The 12800-nt window shown below is 40.3% G+C and overlaps 1 protein-coding gene across 2 annotated transcripts in view; it reads left to right on the top strand.

The window, feature by feature from the left end:
* The window catches only part of IGF2R (insulin like growth factor 2 receptor), a 91228-nt gene that overhangs the window by 20226 nt on the left and 58202 nt on the right, over positions 1 to 12800 (top strand). For both annotated transcript variants that reach the window (XM_050948984.1, XM_050948983.1), the window contains exons 3-9: positions 1578 to 1702; positions 3880 to 3978; positions 4571 to 4697; positions 5787 to 5907; positions 8244 to 8358; positions 11123 to 11285; positions 11512 to 11692. In XM_050948984.1, the coding sequence (XP_050804941.1) occupies positions 1578 to 1702; positions 3880 to 3978; positions 4571 to 4697; positions 5787 to 5907; positions 8244 to 8358; positions 11123 to 11285; positions 11512 to 11692 (931 nt within the window). The remainder of the gene's footprint in view (positions 1 to 1577; positions 1703 to 3879; positions 3979 to 4570; positions 4698 to 5786; positions 5908 to 8243; positions 8359 to 11122; positions 11286 to 11511; positions 11693 to 12800) is intronic.

The following is a 12800-nucleotide window of genomic DNA, read 5'->3' as shown; positions in this document are numbered from 1 at the left end:
CTGTGTTGGGTCAGATGTTAATATCATCCTTAATCTGGAAGAGGAGAGCAAAGAACATAGTGAATAAATCTTTCATACTGGGCTGAATTGCAAACAGTGCTTTGGTTGGAGAAATAATACAAAAGAACTTGGATTAGAAATGTGGACAGAAAATAACAAAATGAGATGCAGCTTGAGGGAGGAAAACTCATGTTAATAGACTCTATGGGGAAAATAATCCAAGATGTCCACACTCAGTGGATGGGAGAAACTCTGGAGGCTGTAAGGCTGAAAGACCTTGAGGTGGACAACCAGTTAGCTAGGATTGCTGTATGACACTTATGCATTGGCCCTTTTTGCAACCACTGAGGCATGGTGTAGCAGGAGAGGCCTTTCTGTGTGGCTGTGGTGCATCTGCATGTGGAGCATCATGTTCAGTTTTGAACATGGCATTGCCATGCTAACACATCCTGGGGGCTGGTTTAAGGACTGCAAATGTGGTCATGTGGGGCACAGATTGATATGGGGAATGAGCCAAGCTCTCTTAAGCAGCTGCTTAGGGGGAGGAGAAATGTAAATGTTAAAATATTTGAGGGGTGCAAACATCAAAGGAGGAGAAGAATTATTTATTGGTGGTACAGAAGCATAACCTGAGATGTTAGAGTAAAATTAAGAGGGTGAGTTTAGACTTAATATCAGAAAGTAGCTGCAGGGAGAGAAGACTCTGGAGTAGTCTCCCAAGAGGCATGATGGAAGCTCAGGCACATGAGGTGCTTTAAAATTAGCATCTTGAGCAAAGCTGCATGGACAGATGGACTGGATTATTGATAAATTCCCCCCTCCCCCACCCGCCCACCTTCTGATGGCATGTCCCCATGCACATTCATTATAGGCACTTGAGCCCGGATCTTCAAAGGTATTGAAGTGCCTAACTCCCAAATACCTTTGAGGATCTGGGTCTTGGCTGGTAGTGGGGTGCTAAGTTATACTGATGCAGTGCCTAGAGGTCTCGGTTAAGCCACGGTTTCCTTGTGCTGGACACCTGTACAAACAGAGTAAATAACAGTCCTTTCCTGAAAGAGCCTATGGTCTAAAATGCAAACAAGGGGATGGTGATAGGGAGAAGGGAGGATGGCTAACTAATAAGATGGTTTAGCACTGATCAACTGTAAGTACAATTCTTGGCCAAAAGGTTGTAGGTGTATAACAAAAGAACGCTCCTAATCAGAATGCATACTGCCTTTAAACAGACTGAATACACTGCAGCAATATTGCATTAATAAATACTACTCACAATTGCTCCAGCCGGAAAAACGAGGATGAATTTCAGTTTGAAAAGCATGAGGGTAAAACTTTCAAAAGTGCCTAAGTTGCTCTTGAAAAAGAGATCTAAGTTTATTAGTCACTTAAGCACTTTCAAAAGTTTTGACTCTGGGTCTGTCTTAATGACTTAATTTATTACTTTGTGTTAAAATTGCCACTAAATGGATTTGTTTGTTGTCTTGCGTAGTACGTAAGCTTAAAAACAAATGTACCAAATAGTTTGGGTTTTTTTTTTAAAATACTGTATTTATTGCAGCTCTTATCTCCTTGTTTAGGTGACTCATCTTTGAAAAGAAGTTCTAAATCACTTCTTGAGTTCAACACTACAAAACCCTGTTTGCAGCAAGGCGCCCAACATGTTGTGCAAAGCAACATTAACTTCCTTTGTGGGAAGACTCTGGTTAGTCTGCCATTTGTTTCCTTTTGGCCTTTGTGTAAGTAACTTCCAGTGACCTAAGAAGAACTCTGTAAGCTCAAAAGCTTCTCTCACCACCTAGTCTCTAACTCCCATTTAGTCAGCAAGGCTTGTGATTTTTCTAAACCTGCTTTTTGGAGAAATCTGAAATATCTCAGTTTGTGACACTGCAGATGTGATTGCACCAGTTCTTTGACACTCCCGTGACAGCCCATACGCTCCCAAGAATACGTATTGATGTCAGATAGTGGGACATGAAAGCCGTGTGTGGTGATGATATTAAACGAACAGCTATCTTGAGTCATGTGTTTTGCTAGGTCTAGTCAATGACTTTTTTCTGGTTCTTTAATGCTTTCAAATGGATTTCAGTATAGTATTTTCACATTGTGTAATAAAATACATGTATAAAAGTCAGCAGTGTATAGAGCACCTGAAAGCTCTTATTTAACTGTCAGCTTGAGTAAACTGTGGACTTAAATAGATCTAATAGAATAGAATGTGACCGACTTCTATTCTTATGAGCTGATATGTCTTTCAAACCAGTGTTTAGGTTTGTAAAGTCCTTTTATTTTAATGTTGTGTCTTCTGATAATTGCTAGAAATCAGAAATAGTGCATTGGTCAGAAAACAAACCTAGGCCTCTGACTAATCCCTCTTTGGGACAGCTTCATGCAGGTTTTTAAAACTTCAGTACAAATGTAAATTTCTAGTCTGAAAGGTTTTAGTTTCTGATACTTGAGGTCTGCAGACTCTCACCTCCCAAACTCTTACTAGCTGAAGCGATCAGAGCTTGGAGTTCTGTAAATACTTATACCTGGGACACAAATACTTCAGGAAGTGATGCCGTTGGCAATGATGATATTATTACACACCTTTTTGGAAAGCAGGGTAACTTAAATCATTATGTGAAGTGCCAGTACATCAAAGATTTTTTTAAAAGTTTCACACTCCACCTGTGACAAATTTGAAGGGAGAGGGTGCAGACGGAAGCTCAGAGATCCTTTTGCCCTTTCTACATTAGTTTCCTAGTGATGAGAAAATCTTCTACAAACTTATTTGTAAACTATAAGAGCCATTATGGCTCATAACTTTGCTAGAACTAGTTAGACAGTTCGCATGATTAGGACACCACCAACTCGTCTCCATCTTTAACAAAACTATCTTCTATTGATATTGGCTGGCACAACTTTTTAAAAAAAACGTTTCTTGACAAGGATGTGTGTATGTACTAGAGTGTGGTGGGGACTAATGTAGGCAGGGCTTAGAGATCTTTTACTACTTCCTTTCTATCCTTCATCTGGAAATGGAAAGCTTGCTCTGCCTGTGATATTCATAGGTAAATAGATTTAGTTTCCGGGGCTGTCCAGCCCTGTCTGTTAAGCACTCCTTAAAGTACTAGACTGACTTAACAATAAGTTATGGTTATTGCACTGTTAAACTGATTGTGTGTCTGGGCATGAAAAGCTTGAATCTGAACCAGGCCTATCAAAACTAGTTTTTCCTTTACAAGAGAGATCCCTTGTTGGTATATGGTTGGAGATGAGATTAGTTTCTTTGGCCTTAATTGGTAATTGGCTTGTGGGATAAATGGCAGGCAAAAGTACTTACCTATGGATGCTAAGATATGGAGTCTGCATTAAAAATGCCTTGTCTTGCTAAAACATAAATCATGGGGACCAGAGACCGATTTTTCACAATTGCTGAGCACCTGCTGTCCCTACTGACTTCAGCTGAAGTTGTGGGTACTCAGCCTTTCTGAAAATGAAGTCCCTAGTTTTGGCCTGTAAAATGTAGCACAAATTGTACACACTGAAAATGAGGTGTTACTTTTGAGGGCTCATGCACACAGTGTGGTATATGTCTTGTCTGAAGGGACATCTAGGGCTTTCCTGGTGTGTGGTTTTTGGCAGTATGCCTCTGTGCTTTCTAACAGTTTTCCTTAGTAATCACTAAACTTGCCATTCTTTTATTGGGTAGGTCATCGTTTCTGAGTGCTATCCATGCCGTTCTTATTGTCAAGAGAGAATTTGGATGATTGTCTCTTTTTAAAAAAAAAAAAAAAATCACTTCAGTTTTGTTGGTACTGACTTCTGGACTTTTATTTTTTATTTTATAGTTATAAACTGAAAGCTAACTATTGATTTCTGATGTTTTTTAAATAGGGAACCCCAGAACTTGTTACTGCAACTGAATGTGTGCACTATTTCGAATGGAGGACTTTTATTGCTTGCAAGAAAGGCTCATTTAAAGCCAAGAAAGAGGTAATAGTCCTAGACCATGCATGCATAAAGTGACATCACCAATTTTCCACTCTTCAGTTAGAAGGAATGGAATAGTAGGTCAGATAGTACTCTTGGTTTTTTACAGCGTACCTTCAGTTGGAAAACCATTGTTCAGTCTTAAAATATAACAACTTTTGGCACAAGTAGCAATTTATACTTCACAAAAAGCGTTGTCAACTTTTTTGAAATGAAAATCCACCTTTCAAAAATTATGACTATCCTGTTAGAACAAATTCGTTGTTAATAGCTTTAGTTAACAAAGATGAGAATTTGAAGTAACTCTTCAGCACTTGTACCTGTGACTTTTGCTTTTGGCACCTCTGCACAGCAAAACTACAGTGGAGGGTTTTCACTGTTGCTTGTGCAGTAGCCAACACTATCAACGTTTTTGCCTTCAGTGGGGAGCCCAGTGTGTTTTATGGAATTATTTTGACTTCTGGGCAAAACTTTCCACTACTAGATTTTATAAAAATCAGTTGTTGTCTTTGGAAAAAGTATTTCATGTCCTATAATGTCTCTAACTAGCATGGTATAAACTTTACATGGAACTAACTAACGTGTAACTTTCTAGGTACCATGCTACGTTTTTGATGATTTAAAGAAACATGACTTGAATCCACTGATCAAGACTTCAGGAGGTTACTTGGTGGATGACTCGGATGAGGATTCCTTGTATATCAACGTCTGTAGAGACATAGGTCTGAACCTCTGTGTACAGTATATATGTCTAAATTGTATGAATTATGGCAGTACTTACTAATGCCTCTAGTAAAGGCTGCCTGGTTTTATTTCCCGTTTAAATCCTGCTTTTAGAAGTTTATAACTCTGTTGTTTTAAGCCATCTTTGATTTCAAATGTGGCTTTGAAGGCAGCTTCCCTAGAGCAGTCTTCCAGAACTGTTGAACTATTTAAAGAACATTGTCATTTTGGATGGCAAAATGGTTGTCTTAAAATAGTACAGTCCAATCTGAGGCTCCTGTGCTGAGACTGACAACAAAGGTATCCGTTATAGTTGGTCTCTTGTTGCTGTCATCTGTCCAGTGGGATTCATGTTTCTTATGCCAGAGTGATAGCTAGTGATTATAGCTCAATGCGAGCTCCAGTTCAGCCAAGCACTTGACTATACTTAACTTTAAGCATGAGTAGTCCGATTGAAATAATGTGCCTAAAGCAGGGGTGAGCAAACTGTTGGCTTGCGGTATTACCACACCTGTAGCATCGCGGGCCCCGTGCTGCTCCCGGAAGTGGCAGGCACCACGTCCCTGTGGTTCTTTGGGGGTGGAAACTACAGCTAATGTTCTAACCCCAGTTGCTTTGAAGTAACCTATAAAATAGGCTAGGTGAATATACTGTTTAAAATTCCATAATTGGATTTTCTTCACATCTAGAATACGACTCAGTGGTGGAAAGAAAAAGCTATTCGAATGAGAACTGGACTTTTCTAGTGTCAGAGGGTTTTTTGTTTTAAGTTAGATGACCACTTTTCAGCTAGAAATAGTGGAAGCGTGCATTTTATCTCTTTCATGGCTTCAAATGCTTCAATCTTTTTTTTGCTAATTTTAGCTTGCCAAAAATAAAATCATTTGAATTCAAACTACACTTTTGAAAACTTTAGTGCAAGACTTTTAAACCCTCCCTCAAACTTAAGAGCTGTAAAGGGATTTAGAAAGAAAGCTGTTTCAGTCTAATGTAACTAAATTGTACCTAATCTGGCCATAGATGATACTTTTTCTTAGCGCTCCAACAAAAACTTAATTTGGGTGATGTATTTGGTGTTCTCTTAACAGGAAGCTCAAGTAGCGAAACCAGAAGTTGCCCTGTAGGTAGTGCTGCATGCTTGTTAAGTGAAGGCCATGCTTTTGATGTTGGCAGTCCTCAAGAACAGCTGAAACTGCGTGACAAAGACAGGTACTTCTGGTGATACCTTTTGTCTGAAAATCTCATGTATATATTTATAAGGGCTCCCTTTTGTGTTTCTGAACAAAACATTGTTCATTATTTGGCATGCATGCAGGTGCGCACCCTCCCCCCCTGCGTTACATGATAATGAGTATTGTATATATTTCAATATATTGAATTACCAAAAGAGAGAGAGTTGGAAAGTGGCATCTTTTTTGTAGACAGGCATGAAGAGACTAGGTTTTTAATCTGTTAATCATTGCCTTAGTTTAAATTTCTAATTTTTTTTTTTTTTAAAAAACCGCATCGGCACGCTTTACGTTATGAAAAGTTCTGGAGGATGAGGCAACTACCTAGTTTTTAAGAATAAGCTGATATTATTGGTGTCACAGTCTGATGGCATTGGACGGGATGCCCCAAACAAAGGACTGAGTTCTAATTCCACTGTTCCAGTGACCTGCTGCATGTCCCTGGGGAAAATCATTTGCCCTCTGTCTCACTTTTACTTATCTGTTTAAAAACAAAACTTTTGTCTCATACTGGTGTAACAAGGGTTATTGTTGAATGCTGCCCTTATGCATTTGCGTTAGCTGCCTCTTGGCTTCTGGGTATAGTAGAAGGTATTGGCTGTGACACTGTTGTCTAGTGTCTGCGAGCCTGAGACCCCCTTCTCTCCTTGTGAGACTGCCACAGCTGAATCAGTAGAGGCTCTAAACTTCCTTGGTATTCAGTAGAGAAGTCCCAGGAGGATGTTCTCCAAGGGGGCCTCTCAACTTTGGAATTAATTGGATTGGTCTGAAATGGCCCAATTTTGGTGGTGGGGAGATTCAGATGAGTGTATAGATTTTTATTTGGATGGGGTGGTATTGATTTTTTTGTGGCAACACAAGGGTAACATTTTGTTTTTGAGCACTAGCTTCTTTTATGGCCCTGTTTTTTGAGCTTATTCTTCTCTTGTTGCCTATGGGGAGCACTGCTTACCCATCCATTCTTGCAACTCTAGCTCCTTGATACCCTGCCAAATGCATGTTGCCAGTGGGTTTACAGAGCAAACCAGGTTACTGTGATTTGAGACCAGGGGCTGGGACCCAGATTAAATGGAAGCCAGTTAAAATAAGTCAGATGGTGATATTGATTGGCCTTACTGACTAGCTTGAATAAATTTGTTTTGGCTTTTCTGCACAGGGTGACAATTCAAAATATTGTTGCCAAAAATATTAACATAGGCCTCTTAAATTGAGAATTAACAACGTCTGCCTGTACTAGTTCTCCTGTTAACTGGAAAGTTCCTGCCACAAGATTGAAATACAGGAAAGAAAACAGTCTTCTTGTCTATCTGATTGTAAGCTTGTGCGTGTTTCAAGTACAAATATATCCACATAGCTGAAAGAATACGGTGACCTACAAAAGATTTTTTTCTTAAAAGCTGGGCTCATGACCCTTTGTCTTGTGGTGTATACAGAATGCCTAAAAGGTGGCTTTCCCTGCTTTTGTTGGAGGACTTGCTGAGTCTTTGGGAGTTGTATTGGCACTTGCACCTTAAATCAAGGACCTGGGAACAGCACTATTGAATTTTTAGTGAAGCCTTCCTCTCAGTGGTTTGAGCATTGGCCTTCTAAACACAGGTTGTGAGTTCAATCCTTGAAGGAGTCATTTAGGGATCTGGGGCAAAAATCTGTCTGGGGATTGGTCCTGCTTTGAGCAGGAGGTTGGACTAGATGACCTCCTGAGGTCTCTTCCAACCCGATATTCTGTGATTCAAAAGATTATCTAATTAACATCAATGACTTGTCTAAAGACACACACAATACAGAGTTTTAAACTGACTAAAATTCATTCCTTTCATCTGTTCTAAAAACCCATTCCTTTTATCCATTCCCTTTCACTGTCCTGGCACTTGTAATTCCACCATTTCCCTAGTTCAGGGGTTGGCATCCGATGGCACTTGTGCCAAAGATGGCATGCGAGCCAAATTTTTTAATGGCACACTGCTGCCTGCTGGATAAATGGAGAGTACAATGGGAAGTGTCAACCTACTTAAGTAGTGCTGTCAACTCTGCCTGTCATAGTTTTAGGACAAGGGGGAGAATAAGGCTGAAGATTCTTCTTGTAACTAAACAAAAAGGCAGAATCTTCTCTCCCCTCCCCCCACCCCCGTAAGTCCTCTTTTAAAGATAAAATTTTAATATTTTTAAAATGCTTCTCCCAGGGTCTCTGGGTAAATTGCAAGTGTCCCACCCTTGGTATTTGCTAGCTAGCTTTCCCATGTAGTACACTTCGTATTTATTTTATAGTTGGAATTTTTTTTCCGGCTTCCCATTTATTGTGTTTGATTTTTTTGTTAGGCTTGTACTGAATTATGAGAAAACATACAGTGAAGAAGAGAAGCCAAATTTCTGTCAAGGTCATAATCCAGCAGTGACTATTACTTTTGTGTGCCCATCAAAGAGAAGAGAAGAGGTAATTGATCATTAATGCAGTCTAAAAAAGTTTATTCTCAGTTAACCTCTCTGCTTCAGCCTCTACTTTGCTGAGAGCAGAAACTTAGTATGTGCTTTCCTGTTGGGCTCATGAAGCTTATTTAATGTTTGAGATCCTCAGGTGCAAAGTATTAATACTTGCTTCAGTATTAGTGGTTGTGTTTTTTAATAGAACTAAATATTTTCAGAGATAAAACAACTGTAACTAGGAATACAAATTAGAGAAAAGGTTGGTGAGCTACTAGCTCTGTGTGTAGCTTGAAAGCTTATCTCTCACCAACAGAAGTTGGCCCAGTAAAATATATTACCTCGCCTGCCTTCTCTCTCTGATATCTTGGGAGTAATATGGCTACAATAACACTGCAAAAAAAAATCCTAGGAATACAAATGTCTTAAGGCTATCTCTTAAAGAGTCTCTTTACTTTGGGTGACAACTGCTCTCTTCTGAATTTCAAATTGTGAGGAGATTGTTAGACCCTAGCATTGGGGTGGAAATGGATAGCCCTCTCTAGAGTAGATCGTTATTCCTAGGCAAGAAGTTCTGCTTGCTAATAAGTGCTGTTCTCCAACCTGTTTTGTTTGACATGCTTCAAGTCTTTGTTCTGTGAAAGTTGGTTCCATTTAAATCTGACCATTTGTCTTACTTCTGCTATTGCACCATGCCTTTAATCCACAAGTGTCGTGTGCTTTCTTTAAATGATGTCTGATTAGTTTTTAAAGCAGAATCATCCTTGTATGTTATATATCCTATCTGGCATAATCAAATGTTATGCAAGAGCTGAGAACTTTAACATCTAGCAACATCCATTTGTTCCAGCTCACATAATGGCATGTAATCAAGGCCAGTGCAAAGATGTTTCATGCCCTAGGCGAAACTTCCACCTTGTGCCCCCTCCCTGAGGAACCCTCCGCTCCCCAACTCACCCCTCCTCCGAGCACGAGCACCCCGAGCATGCGATGGCTGCTTCACTTCTCCAGGCTTGCAGCGCCAATCAGCTTAGGCGCCGCAAGCCTGGAGGCAGGAGAAGTGAAGCAGCCATGGTGTGCTCAGGGAGAAGGCAGGGCCGGGGTGAGCTGGGGCAGGGAGTTCCCCTGCGTGCCACCCCCCTGCCCCCTTACTTGCTGTTGGCGGCCCTCCCCGTGCTCCCCTGCCTCAGCTCCCTCCACCTAAATGCCAGAGGTGACTGGGGTGGCTGAAGATCTGGCTGCCATGGTCGCTGCCGAAGAAAATGGCGCCTCCCAAATCCCAGTGCCCTAGGCAACCGCCTAGGTCACCTAAATGGTTGCACCGGCCCTGCATGTGATCTTGGCAGCAAGACACTCTTTTAAAACCAGGCTGAAATTAACATTGCTGACACTTTCTCTGCATAACCTGTCGCATTTTACATGTTTTGGACTGACCCTATTGTCCCTTTCCTGACCTAGGTGGCTGTCTACACTTCAGCCAGATCACTCTTTTAAAACTGATTTGAATAAAGATTTTTTTCCCCATTCATTTTAAAATTCTCTGCATTTACGTAGCAGCCATGATACAGGCAGACTTACTAATTCCGCCTTTGCCTTCCCAATCTTTCCATGCCTGACCAGTATGTTTGTATGCTTAAATCTTAATTGGGAAGCAAAAATATTAAATGCAGACTTTTGTAAGATTTTCATTCATGCTTTCTTTCCACTAAAACACATTCAGAATTTAAAATGGTCTATTCTAACCACATTTTCCTTCCGATTATTAAGTCATTATAAGGATTTAAGTCTAATTATTGAATTAACTTCATCAGGAGATACTGATATTCTGATACAGCAAATAGGTTTCCCAGAAGTTTTAACGAGAGGGCAAGTTGTGGGAGGGAGGCAAGAGGAGAGAACTCCATAGTAAAAAGCATTTACCAAAGTACTTTTGGAGGGAGGAGAGAGGGTGAATCCTGTGTAACTCAGTATCTTATTCAGAGTAGTGTCCCCATTTTGTGGTCTGAGCATATGATTTGCAATTATAATCCTGGCTCTGATACAATCTCATGTTGGGCAAGCCATAGTCTATCAGTTGGAATTGCTTTACCAGTCTCTCAAGGGTGGTGATTAGTGCTTCTAAAGTGCTTTGAAGAAAACTTACAAAGTATTTTTAAAGAGATAGAAAGTCTTTTACCAATGTTAGCTGCATTAAGTCAACTCTTAATAGTGATGGTTTATTCACTGATTCTTGTAAATTTGCTGTACTATTATAACCTTTCAGGAGATTAGTCTTATGCGGTACCTTTTATTTTAGACACAAAAAAGACCAGCATTTTGGAATCTAGTACCAAGAATCCTCTTTAGGCATCTAAATAAGCAACTAGATCCATATTTACCCTATTGTAAGCACTAGATTTGAAAAGGTTGGTCACTTTTTTTTTTGGGTGAAGAACAAAGATACTGCACACAAATTTTATATAGATTAAATATACAAATCAAGATGAAGAACTTGCGTAATATGCAGGAGTCTTTATTCTTGAATTTTTTCTTTAGTCTTCCTTTTAAAAAAAAATTTCTCTTAAATTTCCAGAAGCATGGTCTCGCTTTGCTGGAAATGTGACTTTCACCTAATAGCTGAGGGGTGGAATGGTAAGAAGGGGTGTTAGGTATACCCATCTTCCATCTGAAGCTTTTGTGTCAAATCTTTGTTTTTATTAAAACAAACAAAAAAAACCTCAACAAAACTTTGGTCTTATTTTTATTTACAACTTTAATCATGTTCATTTCCATATCAGCGCACAGGTCCCAAACTCACTGCCAAGCTCAAATGCCGGTATGAAATTGAATGGGTCACTGAATATGCCTGTCACAGGGATTACTTGGAAAGTAGAAACTGTAGTCTGACCAGTAAACAGCATGATGTCTCCATTGACTTGACACCGCTCACTCAACAACCTAGTAAGTACCTTATTTTTCTTTAACAGAGAAGAAAGTGAATTCCATAGACCAAAACTGAAGCTTGGGATAGCATCCAGTATAGAGCGTTTGGGACTGAAATTCGGTGACACACACGCTTCCAGTCTTTTTTTTATTCCAGTGCCTGTTCAGGGTTGTTTCTTTTCTTGGAACCCTTTCACAGAAAAAAAGCTGCCACCTTACTCATTTTCTTTCCCTGTTTCCTTAGGCTATGTCACACCATATGTGGCTAAAGATGAAAACGAAGAGTATTACTATTACTTAAATATTTGTGGGAAAACCAGTGCAGGCAACTGCAAGGATGACACTGCATCTGTTTCATCTTGCCAAGTAAAGGCTCGGGGTCAGCAGGAAAAAGTGGCAGGAAAATTTAAGAACCAAACCCTCAGGTTTGTAAAGGCATCTGAACTACAACTTCAGATAGGTCACTGAAAGAGAAGGGATAAACGTTTGATAGAAACTGTTTTCTGTTTTGTAAAAGGTACAGAATACAGTAGGAGGATGAATAAATAAAGCAATCCCTAACACATCCATTTGGATTTTGTGAGGTTAAAAAGCATGGTAATGCTTTGGCAGAGCCGTGCTTGCAAGCACCATGGCAGCCGTGAAGCACCAGGGGCACTAAGATGGCCCACAAGGGGCAGGAGTACTAAAAAGTACTTCTCTCCTGTTGTCTAGACTTTCTAGCTGCTGCCCTTGAGTTGCCTCACTGAGTTTTACTGGTACATCACATCAGAATCCTGTTGGAGCCAGGCTATACAGAGTAATGAACCTGCTAGGGTTTCTTACCGTATTGCATGCTTTTGCCAAGTTAAACATATCTTGTACTTCTGTGATGTGCAATTTGCATTGTTTAGAACTGCAAACCTATACAGTGAAGCAAGACCTCTACATCAGCATATTCCTTACTGAAGCACCTCTAAGCTAGTCTGGATGCTAGTATTTGCAAAACAGCCGCTTTGGATGATTCGATATACAGGGGGTGCCTCTTAGCCTTGTCGTCCAGAACATACCCTCATAGCTTCTTGACTTTTTTTTCTGGGTGAGACACTCTGAGACATGACTTTCTCCCCATTCAAGAATAGAAATGCAAATTAACTTTTGCATGAAAATATTTTCATGCCAGGTAGATTAAAAAGTGAAGCTATGTTCTTCCAATAAACGGAGTATTGGACACACGGGAGATCCTAAATGAAAACCATGGTCATCTTAGAAAAAAATTAATTTCTGGTAGAAACATCCAGATTTTCTTCAGAAAATGTATAAATAATGCAAGATGAAATCCCATGCCATGTAGATTGATGAAGAGAAAAGCACACCATGGCTGCTTCACTTCTCCTGCCTCCAGGCTTGCGGCGCCTAAGCTGATTGGCGCCGCAAGCCTGGGAGGCTGGAGAAGTGAAGCAGCCATCGCATGCTCGGGGTGCTCGTGCTCGGAGGAGGGGTGAGTTGGGGAGCGGAGGGTTCCTCAGGGAGGGGGCACAAGGTGGAAGTTTC

Source organism: Gopherus flavomarginatus, chromosome 4 (genome assembly GCF_025201925.1).
Source record: "Gopherus flavomarginatus isolate rGopFla2 chromosome 4, rGopFla2.mat.asm, whole genome shotgun sequence".
Taxonomy (NCBI): Eukaryota; Metazoa; Chordata; order Testudines; family Testudinidae; genus Gopherus; species Gopherus flavomarginatus.
Note: the sequence above shows the minus strand (reverse complement) of the source record. Positions and strands in the feature narration are given on the sequence as shown.